This window comes from Macaca thibetana, chromosome 5, assembly GCF_024542745.1.
Source record: "Macaca thibetana thibetana isolate TM-01 chromosome 5, ASM2454274v1, whole genome shotgun sequence".
In the NCBI taxonomy this organism is placed as follows: domain Eukaryota; kingdom Metazoa; phylum Chordata; class Mammalia; order Primates; family Cercopithecidae; genus Macaca; species Macaca thibetana.
The window spans coordinates 108,242,338-108,269,275 of NC_065582.1; the positions used below are offsets into that span (position 1 = coordinate 108,242,338).

The 26,938-nt window shown below is 35.0% G+C and overlaps 1 protein-coding gene and 1 pseudogene across 10 annotated transcripts in view; both read left to right on the top strand.

Moving 5' to 3' along the window:
* The window catches only part of EXOC1 (exocyst complex component 1), a 53,681-nt gene that overhangs the window by 12,776 nt on the left and 13,967 nt on the right, over positions 1 to 26,938 (top strand). For 2 of the 10 annotated variants that reach the window (XM_050790538.1, XM_050790536.1), the window contains exons 5-15: positions 166 to 186; positions 1,715 to 1,902; positions 4,417 to 4,644; positions 4,848 to 4,980; positions 5,613 to 5,722; positions 6,523 to 6,576; positions 11,714 to 11,863; positions 18,095 to 18,200; positions 23,209 to 23,253; positions 24,532 to 24,695; positions 25,953 to 26,060. In XM_050790538.1, the coding sequence (XP_050646495.1) occupies positions 166 to 186; positions 1,715 to 1,902; positions 4,417 to 4,644; positions 4,848 to 4,980; positions 5,613 to 5,722; positions 6,523 to 6,576; positions 11,714 to 11,863; positions 18,095 to 18,200; positions 23,209 to 23,253; positions 24,532 to 24,695; positions 25,953 to 26,060 (1,307 nt within the window). The remainder of the gene's footprint in view (positions 1 to 165; positions 187 to 1,714; positions 1,903 to 4,416; positions 4,645 to 4,847; positions 4,981 to 5,612; positions 5,723 to 6,522; positions 6,577 to 11,713; positions 11,864 to 18,094; positions 18,201 to 23,208; positions 23,254 to 24,531; positions 24,696 to 25,952; positions 26,061 to 26,938) is intronic. The other 8 variants (XM_050790539.1, XM_050790540.1, XM_050790543.1 and 5 more) reach the window with 6 other exon arrangements.
* On the top strand, positions 19,868 to 19,967 carry LOC126955801 (uncharacterized; annotated as a pseudogene).

Here is a 26,938-nt window from a genome sequence, read left to right on the forward strand (position 1 = left end):
CTTTCCACTTTGTAGTTGATTTGGCTGTCTTTTGAACTTTAATTTAACATGAAGTTCAAATGAGATATGGGTAGTATTTTAAAATTTAAGCCTGTTTACTTTTCTACCCAGCTAATATTCTTTGCTTACTTTCCTCTGCTTTTTTCATACCTTTTTACTCTCCAGAACTGCCTAAAGTTACAGAAGGTGCGTAACACCTTTTCTTCTTCTATTCCATATGTTTTTATTAGTTGCCATTGTTGTATACCGTTGGTTGTATATTTTATGAAATTATGTACTGGGACAAATTTATTTTAAAAATCTACATAGTAATAAAATTAACGATAGTGTTTATTATTGGTTTTCAAAGGACATATCATTAGAAAATACTTCTGAAGCAGTTAATTATAATCATGTAAAGTATTTGTTTAAGTCTACTTGTTTAAGGACCTGTACAGAATGATTTGGGCAGTCCCTGCCCCCTAGTGGCTAATAAGCGGTCACACGTGACAGTGGAACTTTTTCCGCAGTGAACTAAATGGACTCATTGAAAGTACAAGGAGTTCGGTAATATCTCTCTAAGAAACTTATATACTGAAATCTGTAATTGCCTGTACCAAAAGTTTTAGTCTTCTTTTTTTTATGGGATGTTATCTAAATCTGCCTAATTTATTACCATTCTTAAGAGTAAATCTTGTGTTACTTCAAATTAGCTGGTTTTTGTTCTGGGACAAATTAACGTATTTCAGGTTATGCTGAATGTAAATATTCATTTTCCTATAAAATAATGAATACTAAAAGCATCCAGAGTTTGTAATTTAAATCATGCCCCATTAAGTCTATGAAATTGCCAACTTTATTTAGAGTGGTAAAATAACATCTTAGGAGTTAAAAATTATTTCTTTCATTTTACCTCTCTTAACCTCAAGCTTTATATACAGGGTTCACATGCTAGTGTATTTCCTCCAAAAAAAAAATGAACTGAAACATCTAGAAAGCATTTCAAATTTGACCTCTTGGTCTTTTGTTATAAAGCTTGAAGCCTGTTTAACTTTTTATAATTTCAAACAGCCATGTTGTTGTTGCTCTTACATTAGAGTTATTGAGAAAGCTTCTGTAACTTATCTTTAGAAATGTTATCAATGCCTGTGAAATTTTTTTAAACAAAGAAATGGAAAATTCAGTTAATATTCTAGTGACCAAAATAAATTATGGATTATAGATGCATTTTTCATTTTAATTAAAAATTATTTGGCAAAAATATACATACCGAAGATGAAAGTAACAAAAGTAACAAAAGAAAAATTTCACCTGGGAATAAAAGGAAAGAAAATTGTTTTTGTGTGTACTGAATTCATAGTCATTGTTTTGTTAGAGCAACAGCCACATCAGGTACGAAAAAAATGTTTAGGTTTGTTTCCACCGGTTTTTGTGTTTTGTTTTTACATTTTAGCTTAATTGTATTTTGGGAAATTGTGGTGAAAGCCTGTTGTAACACTTGTAAGTTAGTGCATTACACTGCATGCTTTTTATTTATTTTTTAAGACTTTATTTCATTAACATATGAAATTTATAAAAATAAAGTTTGATTTTTTCATATGGTTTGAATCATTCTTTCCTCTTTTTCAGCTGCTAAATGTGACCTGTGTTTATAACTATACCTAGCTATATGTATTATGTTACAGTCTTTTCTACTTTTTTGACTATTTTACTTTGAATTTTTACGCTCTTTAAGAATCTGTTCCAAGTGGAGAAAATCAGAGTGTGACAGGAGGTGATGAAGAAGTAGTAGATGAATACCAAGAGTTAAATGCAAGAGAAGAACAGGATATTGAAATAATGATGGAAGGCTGTGAATATGCAATCTCGAATGCAGAAGCCTTTGCAGAAAAATTGTCCAGAGAGCTGCAGGTGCTAGATGGGGTAAGACTTTCTTGAAATCTATGAATAAGTGATGTATAGTGGATTGAGAAGGCTAATGATGTTCATACTGTGCTACCTCAGCATTTAAGCCTTTATAGTGTGTTATTGCCATCTTTATCTATAAGCACGTTACCAGCTACCATCAGTCTTTTACTGTTCTTGTTCAAAAGATGAACTATTCCTATTAAGCCAATGAAGACAGTTGGCTGAGATGCTGGATTTGGAGACGTTCTTGATATGAGGTGATGAAGTAAAACGTAGGCCAGAGAACATCTTGGAAGTTGATTCACTCAGCCTCTGAAACATGTCGGAATAGTTCAGTGCCAAAGAATAGCATTTGTGTGTGTGTGTGTGTGTGTGTGTGTGTGTGTGGTTTGAAAAAAATAGGGATGAAGTATGAAAAGAGAAATGTGGCTAAAATATGTGAAACATTTACCAAAGAAGAGTGGAGGGAGTGTGGTGAAAACAGGAGAGCCAGAGAAAGAGATCTGTGACTTCTCTGCTAAAATGTTTTAGAATAGAGCTTTTTGTTTTGTATGCAGTTTTTGAGTGTAATTCAAATGCACAGCACCTGCTGGGTGCAGTGATTCACAGCTGTAATCTCAACACTTTGGGAGTCTGAGGTGAGCAGATCACCTGAGGTCAGGAATTCGAGACGAGCCTGGCCAACATGGCAAAACCCCATCTCTACTTAAAAAAAAAAATAAAAAATTAGCCAGACATGGTGGCATGTTGCTGTGGTCCCAGCTACTCGGGAGGCTGAGGCACAAGAATCGCTTGAACCTGGAAGACCGAGGTTGCCGTGAACTGAGATCGTGCCACTGCACTCCAGCCTGGGTGACAGAGTGACACTGTCTCAAAACAAAACAAAACAGAACAAAACAAAAAAATCAAATGCACAGCATCTCTTATGCTAGAATAGTCTAAAATCATTTGGGTTTGTTCTGGTTTTAAGAAAAGGTAAGCATTTAAGAAATCCCTCAGAGGATAAGGAACATTTTAAAGACTTAAATTTTAGTGTTATATACATGAAAGGTACAGAAGTTATGGGGTCTGACTCAGGCCCAGAGAGATTATATAAATAGTCCAGGCTTACAAGTTTACAGAGCTCACTGAAAGCAAAGCCTAGAAATGATTTTAAGATGTTAAGAAAGAAATTATCCTGGGCAGATTCAAACGCCAGCTCTGTTACTTAAGAGATGTCAGTGTGTCAGTGGCTTCTGAGCCCTGCTGACTCTTAAAGTTGTATTGCACTTATATTTTATTTACTGTGAATAGTGTATAAATAACGTGTGAAACCACAGCATCAGCTGTACAATGATATTCTTTAAATTTCTGGTCCAGGTTTTTCATCATACCATGTTACTTGCCTTTTTAATATGGCTTAGTGATTTATATTTTTTGTTCTAATTAATATTGTATATATGTTCCAAGTCAGCATATTGCTTTGCAGTTTAATTTTGGATTTGGCAGTTTCCTTATTTCAGGGAATTCAGAATCAATAGTTAGAATCGTTTAGAAAATAGTGATGAGGGGATGATGGTTTGTTACTGCTTTGCCTGGGGAAGAAGAAAAACAGAGTTGCAAATGAAAGAGAAAAGAAAAAAGATGATAGAAGGAGCTATCTATCAGCCATATGCTCTTCTACGTCCTGTTACTAGTTCCCTTCATACTACAGTTATAAATTAGTTTCATGTGTCCTTCGGAATCTGGTATACCACCGCTGCTTTCTCAACTAAGATATCACATAGGTGATTATGCTCTTATTTAGTGTTTCACATAGATGTTAAGAAAATTTCTAGCTGGTAGAATTGGAGGAAATGTTAGAGATAACATGGCCTAATGCCTCCTAAATGTATAGAAATGAGAATGTGCCATTACTGATGATACATTCTGGCACTGTACTTGTGCATTCTGGAACCTTACTTGTGCAGTCTGTGGAAGTATAAAATCCTAAGGCATGTGTATCAATTTAACATTGATAGGCCGGGCGCGGTGGCTCAAGCCTGTAATCCCAGCACTTTGGGAGGCCGAGACGGGCGGATCACGAGGTCAGGAGATCGAGACCATCCTGGCTGACACGGTGAAACCGCGTCTCTACTTTAAAAATACAAAAAACTAGCCGGGCGTGGTGGCGGGCGCCTGTAGTCCCAGCTGCTCGGGAGGCTGAGGCAGGAGAATGGCGTGAACCCAGGAGGCGGAGCTTGCAGTGAGCTGAGATCCGGCCACTGCACTCCAGCCTGGGCGACAGAGCGAGGCTCCGTCTCAAAAAAAAAAAAAAAAAAAAAAAAAAAAAAAAAAACATTGATAAAGAGGCAAGTGTACCTGCATGAAATACTGTGTAAAACATGGAAGACCATAAAGTGATAAACTAAAGTAGATGTGTAGGTATATATCAATTTTTGTTACTCTACTTTAAAGGAAATTTAGCAACATTTCACCTTTAATCTTTTACACACTTAAGTAACATGAAATGTGTTTTTTGTTTGCTTGTTTTGGTCTTTAACTTTGTAGGCTAACATCCAGTCAATCATGGCATCTGAAAAACAAGTCAACATCTTGATGAAATTGCTAGATGAGGCTCTAAAGGAGGTAGATCAGATTGAATTGAAGCTGAGCAGTTATGAGGAAATGCTCCAAAGTGTAAAAGAACAAATGGATCAGATCTCTGAAAGCAACCACCTAATTCATCTTAGTAACACTAATAATGTAAAACTCCTATCTGAGATAGAGTTCCTTGTGGTAAGTATGATCATAAATTACCACCACCAACAACAAAAAAAACTAGTGATGATATATAAAACCCATTTGTAAACATTTTCTAATTTCCTTATGAGAACAGGATTTAAATTAATTCCAAAGACCTAATGATAGGATTGAGTAGCATCTTGCCTGTAAATTTCCCAGAATTACACATGCAAATGGTATGTTTGCATATATTCTAGAACCACATGGACTTGGCCAAAGGTCATATAAAGGCCCTTCAGGAAGGAGATCTTGCTTCTTCCAGAGGCATTGAGGCCTGCACCAATGCTGCTGATGCCCTTCTGCAGTGCATGAATGTAGCTCTTCGACCAGGTATGTTCATTAGAAATGACAAAAATGTGACCAAGAATCTGAGACTAAGCCTGTAACTTGTTATAAAGATTTTGACAAGAAATACGTGAGACAAGTGGTTTAGGGTTACATTATTAGCTATTCAAGTTTCACTGATTTCCCGCTTATTTCTATTGATACTATGAACTTTTTTACTTCAGTTCCTCCTTCTAGTTGACCTCAATGACTATAGTCAACACCAGGATCTTTATTTAGTACTATCCGCAGAACCCAGCAGAAAGTAGGTGCTTTGGTTAGACCAGAGAGCGTAAGGTTTTTCTAGGCAGTGATTTCAAAACTTGAGTGTCCATCAGAATCCCTAGAGGTCTTGTTAAAAACATAGATTGCCTGGCCGCAGCCCCAGATTCAGCAGATCTGGGCTGAGGCTTTAGAATCCACATTTCTAACAGTTCCCAGGCGATGGTGAGGCAAGACCACACTTTGAGAACCACTGTGCAGTCCCATTTTTCTCCTGCTTAACTTTTATCAGGTAAATGAATACACCCATACAACTTAGGGGTTATTCAAAACTTTAGATATGTTTAATGTTCCATTAAACATCAAGGAAATCTTTTTACCCATTAAACTGGTCACAAAATGTCATTCTGTATCAGGCCATGACATGCTTCTGGCAGTCAAACAGCAACAGCAGCGATTCAGTGATTTGCGAGAGCTTTTTGCCCGGAGACTGGCGAGTCACCTCAACAATGTTTTTGTTCAACAGGTAATTTTATTTTATTATTAAGACGAGCATGTTCCTATAGCTTATTTATGTATTATCTTAACCTTACATTTCCACAAAAAGGTTAATAATGTTTAATTGGGGTTGCAATCAATTCCTTCACATATTTGATTTTAATATTTTGAAATAGGTGCCTCTTTGCTCATAGATGTATTTTGGGCCTCAGCTGCCTCTTTCAGTAGACAGTCTAGTTCCCTTCAGCTGATGCTCTCTGATTCTAGAAATCAAATAACTGTGCATATTAATTGCATATACTACTTAGATATTTTTACTTATAAAAGTAAGTCCAAACTTGTTAGATGTTTACTATTGGACTTGTTTTATTTTTCAATATTTTGAGGTGAGACTTAGGACTTGATTCAGTGTCTTAAATGTTTTGTAAGTTCTATGTACTTAGAACATAGTATGCTTGTTAAGAAAATGACTATAGCTCAACCATAAATTTCAGTTGATCTAATCTTCATATAAATGCTTTGCCTATATTTTTATATGGAGAAGGATGTTATAATTAAGAGTGTGGTAATAATATTGTTATTAAAAATATTAAGAGTACCTTTGGGAGATTTGAATAAAAGCCATTTTAATATCTAATGTAATAAATTAGGTTTCTCATTTTTTCATCTCTTTTAAAAGTCCCTTTTATTAGAGTTACTGAATGAAAAAAAATTGGGGGGATATCTTGTTCATCAAGAAATACTGCCTGAAAACAGTGGATTTTTACTTTATTTTCACTTTGCAATATTCTAAAACAATTGTATTTACTATATTTTATTTCCAATTAGTTTACTCAGGCCCTCCTTCAACTCTATAACAGGTCCTACTTTCTTTCGGTTCCTGTGAGTACATCAAATTTGGCTCAAGCTTCTCTGATTCTGTTTTGTTTTTTTTTTTTTTCTATAGAGTTTGCTAAACTTAACAGCAGCAGAATCTTTACAGATTATAACTTACTGATTTAAGCTACTTGTTAACCACATTCGTAGCCGGTTTTTAATGTCCCATAGTAGAGACTATTTGGGCCAAAAAGGCATTTAATCTCATTCTGCTTGCTTTTCTTTCTGTCATTTTTTCAACTCACTTCATTTATTTAGTAATAAATAGTAGTATTATTCTTCATTTAGTAATAATAGTAATATTACTCCTTCATTTATTTAGTATTGCCAGGTGGTTGAGGTACATACCAGACATTGACTTGGGATAAATGAGAGACCAGTCCTGTCCTCAGGTAGTTCACAGTCTAGGGAAGGGAGACAAACAAATAATATACTCAAGAGGGATAAATGTTACGGTGGTGAGACTGTGGGAGCATAAAGGAAGACCACCTAACTAAAAGCACAGTAAGGGGAAATCAGAGAAATTCCCTTAACATTCCACTTGACCTGAAAAGTGTCAAGAAAAAAGTAAGCTTAGATGTCACATAGGAACTACTAATTCGTGTTTTTCTTAGGTAATTACTACAATAACATCTATTCCTGTACAGTTCCTTAGTTTGTAAAAATGACACTGTTGACAATTATGTTATCCACATTTGTAGATAGTATTGAAAATATCAGCCAATAAACAATAGTCTTTTCTGTACCCTTAACTGTTTGTTGTAACCTGCAGTTATTTATGATTTTGCTTCTTGCCTTGTAAACTAATGGCTTCGTTTAAAATGAATGCTTCCCGTTTCTGAAAAGCTAATATGTGTTATTACATGTGAATGATGCATGTTAAATACCAGAATGCTGTGACAACCTAGGATGTGCCAAAAAAGGTGGAAGAAGATATCCCACGCATAAGAAAGAGATTTTCTTAGTGTTGCATTCAGTGCATCAGGTCACCTAGCAAAATTGTTGAGAAACATGGGTATGTCTATTCCTGGTAGGGGCACAAGCTGGGAAAGTTGATTAAAATAATATGGTACACCTCTTTGGCAATCACAAAATTTTCATTGTATGCTTATTATGTACTCACTGTCTACCATATGTGAGAATAAGAAATAGTTCGTACCCTCAAGATGCTTGTAAGAAGAAGTTAAAACTAATGTACTTACTCTTTGTAAGGAGTTAAGACTAATATACATTAGCAATGTGTGTAATATATTGCTAATTGTAGAACTGTGGACTGTAAGTGCTAAAAAGGTTTAATCAAAAGTGAGTTTATTGAGAATTTAAGGAGTCAGATATGGAAGGAATCGCAGATAAGGTAGGACTTGAACTGAGTCCATGCAATACAGTTTATAGCAAATGTATAGTTACAGTATTTACAAATATTATACTGAAGAATCCAGTGAAAAAATCTGTTCACAATATAACAGTAATTTCAAAGCACTGATTCTCAGTCTTTTTAAAATTCACAAATTAGTAAAACTAAAAGAAATAAAATTTGGAGACTGACCAAATCACCAATTTTTTTATTTTTACCAAATAAAGACCTTGAAAAAGAAATACTATTATCCACTTTCATTATCTTTTCATTTTAAAATGACATTTTGGCACTAAAAGAATAAGAATTTCCTCTCAGATTTTAAAAATTAATACGTTTACCTTTATGAAGGACTCACTTCTTTCATTGTACTTTTTCTTATTGCTATAGGCCAGGAAAAACATCTTGCATTTGGGAATCACTGATTCAGAGCATGCTATCTGTGATGCAGCTTTCCTATTAATACTTCTGTGTTATCTATACTTTAGTGAAACGAAGTGTATTTTAATATAACACTCACTGTAATATAGTATGAGAGTAATGTTACATAAAGATTAGTTAGCTTCTTTTAGATCTTTCAGATCTTACACACTCAACTTCCATTGAAATTATAGGCTCTTGCCCATAATTTTTACATTTACTGGGAATTTGTGTATCTAGAAAGATCAGGTATGAAAATTTGGCCAGTTACACTAATTAGGATTATGATATTGAAAACAGACAGTCAAATTAAGGTTAATGAAATTCAGGAAATATTTGCATAAAGAATATGTCATTTAAAAAATGGTTTTGGTTGTTTCTTGAAAGATTTATTTTGATAACTACTCTCTTTGCCTTTTGTTTCCCCCTTTGGTTCTACAGAGACCTCATGATTTTATCTACTTTTGCCTTTAGCAACATGATGAGACTGATTATGCACGTAAATTAGAGAAAATGAAAATGAACTGAAATGCACTGAACTAAAAGTACAACCAGGAAAAAACCAAAGTTGTGGAACTTTTTACCATATGCTTAAGTTTCGAAATTTTTCTTTCAACATACATATACAAAAACAAGCTATAATAAAATAAAACTTGTATTGTAGACTACCAATATTCAATTTCTTTTACAAAATTGTTTCCTTAAGCATATGTCACATTTTTGTAAACATGGATTGATGATCTCTGGTTAAAAGCTTAGAAAGAATTGTGATTAAGATTCATTTTTGTGAGGTTTGTTCAAACTTTGCTCAGATTTTTAAGAAAACAAGAATAAGTATGTCATAACGGAAAGAAAGAATTCCAAATCTTGAAAATTTATTCAAACTTTGACCCCAATGTATCATTTCTTTTAAAAAGTCACTATAGCAAAGTGCTTAAGAGTGCAGACACTAGAGCCAAACTTCCTGGGTTCCAAATCCTGACTCTCCTACCTCCTCGCTGGGTTACCTTGAACAAGTTAATTGACATTTGTGCCTGAGTAAACAGCAGTAGAAGAACATAGACAATAATTTTGAGTCTTGAATCATTGAGAAAAAATAATGAGGAAGATTGTTTTGGATAATGATACATTGTTACTAATAAAAACTATTTGCTAAACATTTGTATGATACAAGTCTGTCAAATATTCTTCCCTTTAATCAGCGTGACCAATTAAGGCACACGGTTTAGACCAGGCGCAGGGGCTCACACCTGGAATTCAGCACTTCGGGAGGCTGAGGTGGGCGGATAACTTGAGCTCAAGAGTTTGAGGGCAACCTGGGCAACACAGTGAGACCCCATCTCTATTAATAAAAATAAAAATAAATTTTTAAAAAATAAAACAATTTGGAGACATTTGTAGACCTAAAACTATAATATCTATATCCGCCTAGTATCTAATACATGTGATGCTGTAGAATCCTGATTATCCTTCTGACATGTTGGTTAAAAAACATTTCTGTAATAGAATGTTTATATTGACCTTCGGCAACATAGAAATAGATAATAGTCCAATGGTAATACCTGTGTATTTTACTTAATATTATTAATTTTGTTCATCTTTATTGTTAGCCTTTGCAGAAAAGATGTGGTGGCCCAGGCATTCTTAATACATAGAATTGTTTCATTCTTCAACACTTTAGCTCTTAGTCCTCCTTGATTCTTTTGAAAGATGTGATTGTTTTATATTCAGGTAGCCACCCATAAAAAACATTCACATAGGTTCACGCTTTGTTATCCAGAATTCTTGGGGTCAGGTGGGTTTTTAGAATTTTTCAGATTTTAGAAAAGCAATACAGTATATATACTGTATATTATATAATCACTCTAAGCACATGTTTTTGCAACAAAAAATATGAATAGTCACTCTAAACAATATAAATAGGCCCATGTCAGTTCAGGTCACATTTTACCATGAAAATTGTTCTGGTGCCAAGCTTAGTCTGAGTTTTCAGAGCTTTTTGGATGTCAGAATTACAGAAAGGGATTATGGACCTATTAATACACCTCGTGTATAACATCTGTGGTAGCTGTGAACTTCTGTTGCCCCGTGTTTTAGTTCTTGTTATTTTGAACTGGTCAGTCTCGTTTTGTGATATTTTTCTGCCATCTCTAGTTCAGTTTCCCAAGTTAACCTAAGTAGATATCAGTAAGATGAATCTGAGAAGTATATTGGTTGTTTTCTACCATTTTATATGTAATTTCTGTATAATGGGTCCTTCCTTTTTTCTTTTTAATTTCCATTTTAAATTGGGGATGTATTCTCACATGAAGAAAATTTTCCAACAGACTGATTTGAAAATGTTTATGAAGAAGGAACATGGATAGTGATGTGGGTTTTTGTACTTGGCATGTCTTACACTTCTGTCTTTCTTTCTCAGTTACCAGGGAACTGCTCATTCCTCTAGGCCAGAAATGATTCTTTCTGAATACTCTGTATTTAAAAGAAATTTTTTAAAAATTCATAACCACTAGGTTATTTTGTGTATATAGTAAAGTATATAAATTAGGTGAAAGAAATTCCTTTCAACTTAAAAGAATTTAAATTCTTTAAATTCAGGATGCTTATTAAGCTAATGTATTCCAATGAGTATAATACACATTCATAATTTGCTTTAGGTAACCTTACCAGGAAATGAGTTAACTAGTTCCAAAACTCCAGCAGTCTGTGTAATTTTAATAAAATTTTCACAAAATGCTGACAAATAACTTCTGACTATTTAGGCAAATTAGGTTGAGTGAAAATTACATCAAATAAATCTGTCTTGTTTTGCCTTTTGCTTGTTGTAGGGAAATTGTATTTTCAATTTGAATCTGCTCCAAGACAGAAGTAAGACTCAGATGACCAAGGTTCCAATTCCAAGCTCTAAGACTTTATAGTCTACGTTTTTTTATCTGTTGTTTTAAATATTATAAACTCTAATGGGAATACCATAAGTATAGACTGTTTTGAATGATTTTTCTATTTGTGTTTCTTAATTCAAGCTATATCAAGAAGGTCATTTGCTTGGTAAATTGTGAAATATGGTATGAGAGAGAGAAGCTTCATTAAAACGTTCCATCTTCATTCCTTTAGAATGAGTAGTTGATTTATCAGAGTGCCATTCTTGCGTGTTTATGATTATCTTGTGGTAATGTTCATTTGATAGACACAGGATATAAAAGTTGTCTAAGTATTTGGTTTTTATTTTTCTGTATTCTTAATTATTTTTATTTTTCTATGTCTTATTGGTTTGGCTTGGCCACATTTTGGTCATTGTTTAGACTTTTTATTGTAACAATATGTCTTTGTACTGTCGATTATATTTATTTACTTATTTACTCACTTTAGGGTCATGATCAGAGTTCGACTCTTGCTCAACACTCTGTTGAACTGACTTTACCCAACCATCATCCATTTCATAGAGATTTGCTCCGATATGCCAAGCTGATGGAGTGGCTAAAGAGTACAGATTATGGAAAATATGAAGGACTAACAAAGGTATGGATTTGCCGTCATTTACTCACTGAGAATAGAGCATTATCTTTTAGAATCAAGAGGTCATGTGTTCAGTGCCCCAAATTTAAAATACTGCAGTACGTTCTTAGCAGAGCAGAAAATTAGTCAGTGCTGTCTACCAGTGATAACATTCATTTTATTTACTTGGATAAAGGAGAGCTAAATTTTAAACTTCAGTATGGAAAAATATTAAGCCATACTGTAGCCTGAAGCATCAGTCGATTTAGTTAAATGTTATGCTTATTTCCTGAGTTTCTTTATGTACAGTATAGAAACAAGGAAGTATGAGGATTATAAGTGAGATATTTGCCCTCTGTGGATTTATAATCTGTTCTGTTAAGGAAATACAAAGTGTCTCTTCATTAAGCAAGCATTCCACTATTCCAGGCACCTGGGGCCTACCTAATAAGCATCTACCCTAATGAGCTTTAAATCTGACTGGGAAGAATCATGCATAAAACAATCAGCAAAAAATTAAACACTAAACTGGAAATGAATTTTCAGTGTGTGGCAGTATAGACAAGGAAAATCCCTGTCTTGAGGCCGTGGGGGAAACTTCATGGACGATATTGAACTTCAGTTGAGTTTAAATAATGAGTGCAATTAAATAAACCAGAAATAAGAGGAAGGGCATTCCAGGGATGGGGAGAGAGATGTGCAGACAAAGGTGGGAAAAATATACGCTTGTCCTAGGACAATGAGGTTAAGTGTGACCGAAGCAGAAATTTCCTATTCTAGGGCAGTGAGAAATTACGTTGAAAAAGATGACCTATAGGGACCTCTAGCATTCCTCAAGCATGGGAAAAGATTAGATGAAGGAAATTTAATTAAGAACCTAAAGTAATAATTCAGATGAAATCAAGTGTTGAGCCAGGAAGATAGTGTTGGGAATAGAGAATATAAACCAAAAGAGAGACTCCAACAACAGAAGGAACAGACTGATGCCGAACTTGCTGGGTTTGGAGTTTAGAACAATACTACTGACTAAAATTCTGCACTTGGGGAAGAGCAAAGTCATTTATTCATATATTCGATCGGTAAATGAATTGAGCACCTATTACGTGCTAACACTTGTAAGCACTGAGAGAGACAGCATTGAAGGAAACAGGCAAATACTTGCCTTCTCAGAGTACGTATTCTAGAGGAGACAGACAGACAAAAATGTTAATTATATAGTATGTTAAAAGGTACTGCTGAGTGCTCCAGAGAAAATAAAGCAGGGAATGCCAGGACTGGGAGAAGGGTATGGGATAAGGATTTCCAGAGGAGAGTTTTCCAGGCACAGTGCAAGTGCCCTAAGGCAGAGCATTCCTGGTGTGCTTGCAGAGCAGGGAGGCCAGTGTGGTAGGAGCACTGTGAGCCAGGAACAAACCCTGGTGGGAGCAGGGTGGATCTGGAAGGGGTTGTGGACCATGTAAGGATTTGTCTTCTACTGTGCGTGATATTGCATGGTAGGCAGGGGAGATGGTGGACTTTGAGCCATGGAATGACACGGCCTGACTTAGATTTAATAGCCATTGTAGCAGGAAGCCATAGGGACAGTACTTTTCTGGCATTTATGCTGTTGACCTTTAGTTTAGAAATTGGACATCATGTCCCTTTTTTAAAAAAACAGAGCTAAAGAATTTCCACCTATGTAGTCAACTACATAAATAGCTAATAGTATTCTAGATAGTCCTGGCTGAAGATCCATTTTATTAAAATTCTGAAATACTCTGAGAAACATCTAAAATCTTTTATCTGTAAATTTTTGTGAATTTGAAGTTTAAAAATAAGAAATCTAATGCATAAACTGTGTTAATAATTAATCATAATTATATGGACAATGTGGCCTTAAAAGATGTTCTAGAATTGGAAGGAATGATATGTTTTGTCTCTGCGGAATGAGAATATTGGAATTGCTAGTGTAAAAGCAACTTCTATCTGGTATCTTAGATTCATGCTTCAGAAGAAAGCAGAAGGGTTAAGTAGAGATTTATGAGAAGTGTGATAGTAAGAAGGAGGCAAATTATATATTCCTATCCATGCATTTGTGTTGACATATTTGACAGTAGGACATTTTTATGTATCAGTTTTCATGTATTTTCTCTTGAAGTGCCTTTGCTCATTTAAAGTAAAGTCTGGCTCTTGCACTTCTAAACAGAGATCATAAGCAAATCTCTTATTTATTTTACTAAGGATATAAACTTTAGTAAAATACATAATATCTTTAAATTTTAATTTTTAAAATGCTTTTCAAAAAAAAAGAGTCTCCTGAGGTGCTTATATACTTATTATCTGGCTGGCTATTTTAAGTGAGATTATTTTAGTTCCTCAGAATTAGTATATTAAGCATTATACATCTCCACTGTTGTGTTATATTTTGTTTTGTCTTGTTTTCATTCAACAGAATTCTGATTTGGAGCTATCTTAAGGAAAAAATTTACATTACTGGAATTCTTTGCCTTTTGAAGTTTTAGGAGGATTAATATTCTGAATAATTAAACATAAATTATATTTCCTTAAGAGTTTTGTGCCAACAAGTGCTTTGTCCCCTAGTGAATATTCAAATAAGTAATCAATAAGCTTTTTGCCTAATTGTGTTCCCAGTGAGTATTATTGCCCTATCTATATATATAATGCAGTATTCATGAATGTAATTTAAAGTGAAGAAACAAGATTATAGCCAACCTAGTAATGATTTGTGGAATCATTCTCTGCTCAGAGTTTATTTTTGATTGACAGTATTAATGAGCTTTTTAAATGAAATTGACTTTTTCTCAGGAATGTTGTATCATCCTGTGATTTGAGCTTCTGACAGATTATGTATTTTTACCTCATCATCTAATTTGGTTGCTGAAGAGTTGTCAAAAACAGGAGTTTTACTTAAAAAGGAAGAAGGAAGGAAGGAATGAAAGAAAAAAGAAGGAAACAGACAAATCAGTGTTTCTTTAGTAAGAAATCATAATTAAATTCAGAAAGCTATTTGCACTTGGTTAGGTTTACACAGCTCACTTTTTGGCAGGAACAGAAAAAACTTGTTCAAAATTCTTTGGGAATAAGAATCGTTAGCCACTGCCTCTAGCTGTACTGAGGCTGAATCTAAGCAAAGCCCCATTTTTTTGGTATACAGAAAATAGATGTAGCTTGGACTGCCCAGATTTCCTCCTCCCGGGACTGCTACCCCTATCTGCAACTCTGGGTCATACATGTAGGGCAGTTAGTAGAGATGGTCCATCCATGCTTGGGTAGGAAAGGAGTTTTCCTCTGCTAATAGCCTCCTGAGATTGGCAGTCGTACTTGAAGATGACTCACATGTCTTCTCTCCCCTTCAGTTTTACATTTGTAGAATTTGTCTTATTATTGCAAACCCCAGTCTGAGACAGATCTCAGTCAATTTAGGAAGTTTATTTTGCCAAAGTTAAGGACGCGCGCCCGTGACACAGCCTCAGGAGGTCCTGACGACATGTGCCCAAGGTGGTCCGAGCACAGCTTGGTTTTATACATTTTAGGGAGACATGAGACATCGATCAGTATATGTAAGATGAACATTGGTTTGGTCTGGAAAGGCCAAACAACTCAAAGCAAAGGTGGGACGACAAAGTGCGGAGGGGGCTTCTAGGTCATAGGTAGATAAGCAACAAATGGTTACATTCCTTTGAGTTTCTGATTAGCCTCTCCAAAGGAGCCAATCAGATATGCATTTATCTCAGTGAGCAGAAGAATGACTTTGAATAGAAAGGGAGGCAGGTTTGCCCAAGCAGTTCCCAGTGTTATGCCCAGACTGTTTGTTCCCCAAAGAAGACCACCAGAGTCCAGAGTCAAAGCCAAGCGGCAAGGATCTTTACTACAAGTTCGAACTTGGTCCCTCCTTTACACAGTATACAAGAGGGCCCCGAACAATGCGAGCGTTTGCTTTTTATAGCCCGAAAGTTGCAGGGGAACAAAGAAATTCTTTTGACTCCTGCGCTTTCAGTAACCTTGAACGGCTGTCCCCTTATCGGAGACTTTCCAGGTGGTGTTTGTACTGGGCTCAGGGAGTTTGAGAGATATATGGTGGTGGGATGGGAGGATGGGATGTGTTTGTGCTAGGCTCAGGGAGTTTTGAGCCCGGGGCTGAGGAATGTGCCCAGCTCCTTTCACCAGCTTGACTTTTCCCTTTAGCTTAGTGATTTTGGGGCCCCAAGATTTATTTTCCTTTCACATTGTATAAAGAAAAGTAAACCATGGAGGTCTCTGAAAGACCCTACAGTGGGCCCAGGTTCCACTGCTTACTACTCAAAAGCCAAACACTAGAGGCAAGGGTTGCTGGGAGGAAAGGCAGATTTAATCAGACAGCTAGAGAAGCTGAGGCGAGTGAAAGGAAAAAAAAATCAGAGCCGGTAGAGAAGATGGCGAGCTAGCGTTCCAAAGTACCATCTTAAAATTTAAAACTTACTTTAGGATTTTGTTTTGTTTGTTGTGTTGTGTTTTGTTTTTGTTTTCGCTTTTGTTTTTTTAGACAGGGTCTCCCTCTGTCACCCAGGCTGGAATGCAGTGATGTCATCACAGCTCACTGCAGTCTCAACTTCCTAGGCTCAAGCAGTCCTCCTACCTCAGCCTCCTGAGTTGCTGGGACTACAGGCATGTGACCACTCCCGGCTAATTTTGTACTTTCTGTAGATACAGGGTTTCGCCATGTTGCCCAGGCTAACATCGTAGAGTTTTCGGGAGACACTGATATAGTAAAACCTTCCTGTGGTCTTTCCTATCAGTGAGTTCTGTTGAGTGCCAGGAAAAAAGGTATCTAAGTCATTTGAGTCCCACTGAAAAAGTAATACATCCCAATGAAATAGGAATTCTAATTTATATTTGCTTTTAAAGTTATACAAAGATCATGGGAAAGAATTGCCCAATTGACTAAATGTTCTTACAGAGATTATATGAAAAATGTGTATGGCCTACAAATTGAAAAAGGACAGGATCTATATTATGTTTGGTCCAAATGCTATTTTGTAAGGATACATCTATGAAATATTTTAAGACAATCAATGGTAAACTGTGAATCAATATACAAATATTTACACAACAGGTACCTTTTGGAAGGTATACCTGATCTTTAAAGCAGGTAAACATGTTCTAAAAATGGACATATTAATTTGAAATAATATAGGAAGTTGAAGCTTAGATTTTATGATAAACTTAAAAGAATAGCTAGGTACAACTTTTCTGCTATGGCTTTATTTAAATTTAGTCAAATTCTATGTGTGGCATTTAACTTCATACTTGGAAAAATATACAGTCTCCCACTGTTGAGGAACTCTTCTTGAGAGTATATTTTTATGTGATAATAAGTAGAAATGATGAAGAAATGATTTTTGTATGCCAAAGGATAGATGTTTTTATTTAAGCGAGAATTACATCTGTTTTAAGAAAATTGATTACTTAATTTTGAAAACTGTAAGATATACTAATTAAATTCTTATGGAAAATACCTATTTTGGAGTAATACCCCAAGCTGACAGAGGATCAGTGAAACTAAATATTCTTAAGTGCCATTGACACCATTTATTATTGGTCTTTTTTAAAACAACATGGCAATACGGAAGAAGAGCAATCAAGATTCCCATACTTTTTGACCCTGTAATTCCATCCTTAAGAAATTATTTCAAAGAAATAGTTCATTAGAGGTGAAATGAACTATTGTCTATCATAGCAAAACAAGGAAACCACTTCATTGTCCTGTGTTAGGGCAGTCACTGATGTGACAAGATTTTTGCCTTGAAGCTTGGTAGGGATAATGTCAGTTGACACATCCTTTTGCTGTTTTAAAGATATTTTTACGTTTTAGTTTTATTTAATTTAAGTTTTAGTTTTACTTAATGGTGCTACGCCAACAAAACTGAATACTGTGCTGTCATTAAAATGTGAGACTGGAGAAACATGATTGTTCTTATTTAGATATTCTGTATAGTATGATTGCAGTGATATTTAAAATATGCAAAATGTAATATAGAAAAATGAAAATATAAATATAGTTATGTTTGACTTCATATTTTTGTAAATTGTTAATGTTATAATGCCTATTCAATTGTTTTTTTAAGACAGAAAATAACCTATTTTTATATCCTGTGAAATACGTCAAAGTTTTGGACCATGAAATTTAAAACAAGCATGAAGGACTTGGGGAATTGAAAAACTGAAATTGTTATATGTGTTTTATTAATAAGAAGTACATATTACTTTTATTTTAAGAATTACATGGATTATTTATCCCGACTATATGAAAGAGAAATCAAAGATTTCTTTGAAGTTGCAAAGATCAAGATGACTGGAACAACTAAAGAAAGCAAGAAGTTTGGTAAGCTTAGGCATGTCAGTTCATTATCTTCCTATTAAAAATGGTTTTATTTATAACAAATAATTCTAGGACTTCTTAAGTGAGGTGGAGGTAGATCCAGTAGAATTTATGAAAAAAGAGGTCTAAAACACTGGCTTGATTTATAGCTGTTTCATAGAACAAAAATGTATATCTGTAAATTTTCTTTACTAATTAAAATTCTGCAGTGTGTGACTCTGACAGCATTTGTGTATTCATGCTATAATCAAATATATATATTCATAGGAACATGAGTTGGTGAGAAAATGAAGTGCAGTCAAGTAGAGAAAGTACTAGACCGAGAGATAGATGTTGGGAGTTCAATTTAACTGATTCCCTAAAAGACTTTTTATAACAGTTGGGGGCAAGTCACTAATCTCTTAAGTCATTGCTCTCCACATAGAAATGAAACCGGTTCCTGGCTTCTTACTTCTCACTGGCTATTTTGAATCAAAAAGAAAGTTTAAATATTTTCTCCCCTGCCAAAGAGCTATAAAACTGTCACCAAACATTCTCATGTTATTTTACCTTATTTTTCTAAAGAGATGCTTTGAAGCATGTTAATTTTTGTTGTTTCTAAGTATTTTAAATGGACAGAAACATTATTTGAAAGAATAGCCAGTGACAGTATCAAGTTATGAGGAAGGTGATTTGCCGAGGCCACATTCTGCTCTTGCATGTATCCATCTCTGGAGTTCCTTTTGGATGGAGTTTTGTGCCTATTCAAGTCAAAACCTGGCCTTAAATGGCCACATTGTGTACTCCTCAGTGTGTCTGCATAGCTCCCCTTTAGAATAATGAGTTTAGCATTTGCCTGTTGAAAGGAGCCTATGCCCTAAGCAACTTCAGTAATCAAGAAACAGGATTGAAAACTGATAGTACATGTTTCCATTCTTTACTGTAGGACAGAGAAGACTGTCATTAGTGGGTAATTATTCTGTAACTCACTGTTTTTAAAAAATGCAACACTAATATATTGATTATTACTAGTCCAGACATTTCAAATGGTTTGAATTTGTCTGTAAATATGCTACACTTTACAGATACTGATAAGAATCTTGGGACAGTAGGCTTTCGGAAACAGAAATGCTAACTCATCCTAAAGGTTAATTGTTCTTAAACAGCAGTGTGTTTATATCCTTGTTAATGTTTCACTGTGGATATGTTATGCTTTTTTTTTTGAGTAAACAGCATATTATTAATGCAGTTACATGTTTAATGTTTTCATTAAGTATATTTGTCACCACTTGTTAGTGAACCATTTTATTTTGAGAGAACTCCTTCAGTATATGAAAACTGGAGTAAAAAAGAAATATTTCTAAAATTATCTCCTGAGTAGGTCATTAATCCCAGTATCGTAATAGTTTATCAAGTCTAAGATTCACATTAAGATAAATGAAATAATAAAAATATAACTTAAATCAAGTATAATAGTATCTTACTGTTATCATTGCATTAACCTGAAACCTAAATTGTTTCCTCCTTGAGAAATTCTTGTTAAAAACATTTTTAACTAACATAATACAGGTTAAAAGGTACTTTTGTAGTTTTATAAGTGTTAAAATCACATATCTTCTATTAAATGTGTCTATTAAATAGCAAGGAATAGGAGAGTTATTTGTGACAATTGAGGGCATAGAAAATAGCACTTACTTTAGCAGCACATGTACTAAAATTGGAACAATACAGAGATGAACATTGCCCCTGCGCAAGGATGACACACTAATTTGTGAAACGTTCTATAAAACAAATGAAAATCACAGTATCAGTTATTTTGATAACAGCTACAGGAGAAGAAAAACTAAATAAACAATTCGGAGAATAAAAATAGTTTGGTTCATGTTTGAAAATCCAACTTTTAGCCAGTATTTTAAAAATTAATTTCAAGTTAAATGCAAATGACTTGAGAAGTTCTAAATAAGGTATAGTGTACATTTTTTTCAAAGATGTCTTTTCAGTGATTCAAGTTGTGTTTAAATGAATTTTTAATACTATAGACTGTCCTGGCTTATAATTGTTCGACTTAGGATTTTTTTATTTTACAGTGGTTTGAAAGCACTCTGCAGTCAGTACAAACCATACTTCAAGTACCCATACAGCCATTCTGTTTTTTACTTTCAGTATGGTATTCAGTAAATTACATGAAATATTCAGTGCTTTATTATAAAATAGACATTGTGTTAGATGATTTTGCCCAACTCTAGGATAATGTGTCTTCACCATGTTTAAGGTAGGCTAGGCCTCTGGTGTTCAGTAAGTTGGGTGTGTTAAATGCATTTTCTCTTTACAATATTTTCAACTTGTAATGGGTTTATCAAAATGTAACTCCAGCCTGGTGCAGTTTATAGGCTCACACCTATAAACCCGGCACTTGGGGAGGCTGAACCCGGAGGATGACTTGAGCCCGGGAGTTCGAGACAAGCCTTGGTAACATGGCAAAACCCCATATATAGAAAAAAATAAAAAATTAGCCAGGCATGGTGGCGTGCACCTGTGGTCCCAGCTACTCAGGAGGCTGAGGGGCATGGATCGCTTGAGCCTTGAGAGGTCAAGGCTGCAGTGAGCCATGATTGTGCCACTGTACTCCAGCTTGGACAACAGAGCAAGACCCTGTCTCAAAAAAAAAAAAAAAAAAAAAAAAAAAGAAGTGTAACCCCATTGTAAGTCGAGGAACATCTGTAATTATAATTAAAATAGAAATCTCACATTTTGGAAAGATGACTTTTCAGTGAATCAAAATTAAGTAATTATAAATGAAATTTAAATTAAGTTTGCTTTTTGCTTGCTTGTTTGCTCTGAAAATTCTGGGTCACAAATGCTAGTAAGAATACATGCTGGTAAGAATAGTCAGAATGAATGTGTCTTACAAAAAGAAACTGTAGAGTCAATATAGTGATAGAGAATCAGGGAAATAGAGAATCCTTTCTTTTTCAGCCACTCTTGAGTCAAGTCTTTAACATCTACTTAGCTGAAATAATTCAAAAATACATTAAAGTACCAGGGAAGTAGCTTTTCTTTGTGATAAGGCCTTTGTGTAGGTTTTTTTGATTAATAGATTATTTTGATATTTTCAAAGGCATGGAATTTTTTCCCACAGGATTGATATTTCAGTGTATTTTTTTTCTTTGTATGCTACAAATTTAATGAAATGACAGGGAAAGGAAATTTAGTAATTTTTTTTAGTCACCATTTTTACTTTCTGCAGTTGAGATGTATGTATATCACTTCTCATTTGTATGAAATTTTAGTCCCTTAATGCGTACATTTACATAATTATTGCCCTCCTTCCAATTTAAGATTCCAAATCTTTAAAATAGCCGAAATTATTATATTATTGTTTCTCCACTAAACTAAGAAATCTTGTTGATTCCAAAGAGTCTTGAATACAATGCTAAATTCAGGGATGGCTGGAAGATTAACTCAATAAATATTTATAAATTACCTATTATCTAAAACTCACTGTTATAAGTACTGGGAATGCAGCAGTAAACAAAGACCCTACCTTTATGAAGTTTACATTCTAGTGGGGATTATTTAAAGATATTTAACATTTTACCTGAGTATTATCACTTGCTGATAACTGATATGTTTTATGAACCCCAAATTATAATTAATAGGCACTACTAGTAAGTCTGTATTCCTTATTGACTACTAAAGAAAAATTAGCCAGGCATGGTGGTCCACATCTATAATCTCAGCTATATGGGAGGCTGAGGTAGGAGGATCACCTGAGCCCAGGAGTTCAGGTCTAGCCTTGGCAGCCTAATGAGATCCTGTCTCAAAAAATAAAAAAAAGAGATAAACCATAAAAAAAATTAGATTTTGCTCTGGCACTGCTGAACATAGTATAGTGACACCTTAAGGCACCAGAAAGTACTGTTCAGATTGACTAGCTAGTAGCTCCATCATGATCCCTGTTTGCCGCTTTAATGTCCAGCCTTGTTTTTTCATATTCCCTTGAGCTTCAGGTAGCCAGGGCTAGAAAGATATACCTGTCGTTGATGAAGATATACCAGTCACTGATAGAAAGATATACCTGTCACTGATAAAGATATACCAGTCACTGATGTGACAAGATTTTTGCCTTGAAGCTTGATAGGGATAATGTCAGTTAACACATCTTTTTGCTGTTTTAAAGATATTTTTAAGTTTTAGTTTTATTCTTTAATACTCTGTTTCATCCTATGATCTTTCTTCACCTTTCACATCAACTTCTAATTTGAGTGTAGACTGTTTCACAAAATTAGCTCTAATATTGATCTAATAGGTATTATAGAGAGAGAAGTTTTGGATAAAAGAAATGCCTAATGACCCTAAAAAGAGTTCAGATTCTTATATTACATCTATTCCCTAAACTTTACCCTTTTATTCATACATCTGATTGTTAGTATTATGATATATACCTTTCATTCTGGGCACTCACAAAGCCAGTGACTAAGTAATTCAGCTTGATAATTAGTTTTAACTTTTCAATGGTTTTAAAGCCCCACTCATATAATTTTTTGTTAGATATAGTATAAAATTATTTAGTACAGTGGAGAATCCTTTCAGGAGCTTTCAGGGAACACAAGATTGTTGACATCTAAATCTACAGCTGCATTCTAATAAACTGCAACTTTATTTACTTGAATTATATTTTCTCAGGAAACCAAAACTTGCGAATTTAGTCTTTTAAATTTAAGTGTACCAGCTTCATAAACTTAAAAAAATAGAACATTTTAAAGTGTAGGTGTGTTACGCATAGATACTTCTACCTGAATATTTGAGTAAAAACAATACATTAAAAGTAAAGTTTTTTTCTCTCATATAATTTCTCAAACAGTAGGTGACCAACTAAACATGTGTTTGCACTTCTTGTTACTTGATGCTCATGGTTCTTTGCATGTGTCTTTTAAACTAGAGCTTTTACTTCCTCTTGTGCATGGTTTGTGCAAATTGCAGTTTATTAACTTGTCTTTGTCTTTGATGCTTGCAACCTAATCCATCACAGCTACACTGCCTCGAAAAGAAAGTGCTGTCAAACAGGAAACAGAGAGTGAGTATGCCTAGTGTATTAGTAGGTATTCTCAATGCATGTTTGTTTAATGTCTAGAAATTAGTTGTCTGGGAAAAAGGTAACACCAAAAATTTTGATTGCTCTGAATTGCCAGGTATTAGTGAAAGAAAGCCCACATGATAGTAGTGATATCCAAGAAATTTATGATATAGTTAAAATTACTTGACGAGTAGTAGAACCTTGTGTCAGAAATTTATGAAAAGACTTAACCATTCTACTTCTGTTTTCAGGCTGTTTAGAAACTATAAAAATTCTTATATAGATATGGTCAGATTTTACATAATGAAGCCAGAGTTTATCTTTAATTATTCCTATTATGTCTTCCTTTGTCTTTTCTGACCATTAGCAAATAGTACAAGTTAACTGAAAGATATTCAGGAAAGATGTTTTTAAAATATATTAGTTATTGTTTATGTTTAATTCTGAATAAAAATTTCACATTTTCTTCTAAAAATCAAATCCTTTCATTCCTTGGTGTATGTGAGTTATTGCCAGCTGTATGTTCTCAGTTTTCCTCATGGCTATGACGGATACCAAAATTTTACCTAAACACAGATGTCCTATATTAATATGGTTAGTGATATATGTATTACATGTCAGTTGTATTTTAAATATAACAAGTTTTCAGGGTGTTTTTTCTGTTCATTTTATTTCATTTTTAAAGGACTATAATCAGTTCACTTACTGGAAAAGCAGTTTCAGAGTTTGGAATATACTCAGTTGCATCATATGCAGTTGACTTTTTTTGGTAGGGCAAAATGATCAAGTATGGGCAGTTTCATGTGGTTCAACCTAATATATTGATATATTGTGGAGGTAACATTGAGATGCAGCAATTTTCTTCTGAAGTATAACAAGGTCATACTGGCTAATATGCTAACGTGGTCCTCAGTGACCTTCATCCTTATTCCTGTCTTTTTGAATGGAAAAGAAACCCTCATCTACTTTAGTCTAGTGATTTCACCAGGCAACTTTATGAAATGGGCAGGTTATAGACAATATGCTCTTTAAGGTCCCTTTCAGTCCTGTTCTATGGATCTGTGTAGTTTCGCTTCTCTTTTCAATATGCTCAGGATTAGGACACAAATGTTAATGGAAGATAAGGAAACTATACCACCTATTCCGTATAGAAGCTTTGTGCACTAATACGAGCCCTGGAAGACCAAGCCAGTAGAAGATAGAAGATCTATCCCTGCTTTATACTTTGGATCATTTATTTGTGAAGGTCACAACTTTCAAAGTTTTATTATTTCTTAGGTCTTCATGGAAGTTCGGGAAAATTGACTGGATCTACTTCTAGTCTAAATAAGCTCAGTGTTCAGAGTTCAGGGAATCGCAGATCTCAGTCATCTTCCCTGCTGGATATGGGAAACATGTCTGCCTCTGATCTCGATGTTGCCGACAGAACCAAATTTGATAAGGTAAACTAAAATAACAACTACTTCTTAAACATTAACATTAGTTTTCTTTTCTAACAGCAGTTTGTGGTTGCTGTAAGTGTGTTCAAAGATTTGGGTTCTTCTGGCTGTCTTAAGCATTAACCATGTCTTACTTTCCAACTGAATCGAATCTGGAAAAAAAAAAAACTAGTCAAAGGACAAGTAAAATGTGAATTATCAATGAAATGACATAAAAGTTTTATTAAAATTTGTTATAAATCATAAAATGCTTGTACCTCAAATCTAAGTTGTTTGAGCACCTGGAAAGTAAGAGGAAATAAAAGCTTTTGTGATGCTAACCTTTCTCTGTACTACATTAAATAAGTTTTTTTGTTTGTTTGTTTTTGAGATGGAGTCTTGCTCTGTCACCCAGGCTGGAGTGCAGTGGCACAATCTCAGCTCACTGCAACCTCCACCTTCTGGGTTCAAGCAATTCTCCTGCCTCAGCCTCCCGAGTAGCTGGGATTACAGGTGCCTGCCACCACACCTGGCTAATTTTTGTATTTTTAGTGGAGAAGGGGTTTCACCATGTTGGCCAGGCTGGTTTCAAACTCCTGAGCTCAAGTGATCTGCCCGATTTGGCCTCCCAAAGTTCTGGGATTACAGGCGTGAGCCGTCATGCCTGGCCATAAATAAGTTTTAAAAGTTGATCTTTGTGCTCCTCTTTCCAGATGTGAAGTGAATAATTGTGAGTTTTATTTTAGGTATGTTGTGTGGCCTTGTTATACCTGCTAATACCATTGTCCTGTTGATCTTGGAAGAGTTTGTTTTTGGGATTCCATTGAGGTTATAAATTCCTAGAGGCCGGGCGCGGTGGCTCAAGCCTGTAATCCCAGCACTTTGGGAGGCCGAGACGGGCGGATCACGAGGTCAGGAGATCGAGACCATCCTGGCTAACACAGTGAAACCCCGTCTCTACTAAAAATACAAGAAAATTAGCCGGGCGAGGTAGCGGGCGCCTGTAGTCCCAGCTACTCGGGAGGCTGAGGCAGGAGAATGGCGTGAACCCGTGGGGGCGGAGCTTGCAGTGAGCCGAGATCGTGCCACTGCACTCCAGCCTGGGGCACAGAGCAAGACTCCGTCTCAAAAAAAAAAAAATAAAAAAATAAAAAAAAAATAAATTCCTAGAGATTAGTGAGATTATGGATCCATGGTCTGTGCAGAAAAGAAAATTAAATGTGATGCGTTATTTTATTTGGTGTAGTTCTTTCATTATGGGATCACTTTGGTTTTCTTCAGATCTTTGAACAGGTACTAAGTGAACTGGAGCCTCTATGTCTGGCAGAACAGGACTTCATAAGTAAATTTTTCAAACTACAGCAACATCAAAGTATACCTGGAACTATGGTATGGCTCATAGTGTATTTTGGCTAGTATTTATGATCTGTAACATAATTAACTTAATTAATATGTGGTCACAATTTTATTATCGGAAGAGAAAAGGAAAGAATTTATGATGTAAGAATTTTTTTTATGATGTAAGAATTTAGGATGTAAGGAATTTTTGTAATACCACAAGGTAATAAAAACACTGACAGATGAAGTTTGGTTATCTAATTTAATATTTCAGAATATCATAAGCCTAAATAGTCTCTAAATTAGTGGGGGGATGAATTTCTGAGTTTACTTTGCAAAGAACGTTATTTAAGAGGCTATTTTAACCTTTCAGTAGTCATCAAGACAAATATAATTTTAAAAAAATGATGTTTGAGTATATACACTATGGTATAACAAATAATAATAATGATAAATAGGCCGGGCACGGTGGCTCATGCCTGTAATCCCAGCACTTTGGGAGGCCGAGGTGGGTGGATCATGAGGTCAGGAGATCAAGACCCTCCTGGCTAACAGAGTGAAACCCCGTATCTACTAAAAATACAAAAAAAAAAAAAAAAAATTAGCCGGGCGTGGTGGCGGGCGCCTGGAGTCCCAGCTACTTGGGAGGCTGAGGCAGGAGAATGGCGTGAACCCGGGAGGCGGAGCTTGCAGTGAGCGGAGACTGCGCCACTGCACTCCAGCCTGGGCAACAGAGCGAGACTCCGTCTCAAAGAAAATGATAATAATAATAATGATAAATAAAAGAAAATGAGGCCTCAGATCTGTCTTCCTTGTGGCTTTGTTACTAACTAGCCATGAGACCTTAAGCCAGTTATTCGATCCCCAGCTTTCCCCTTCTGTAAAGTGGATATCATAGTGCCTATTCAGCATGCCTTTCTGGTAGCATA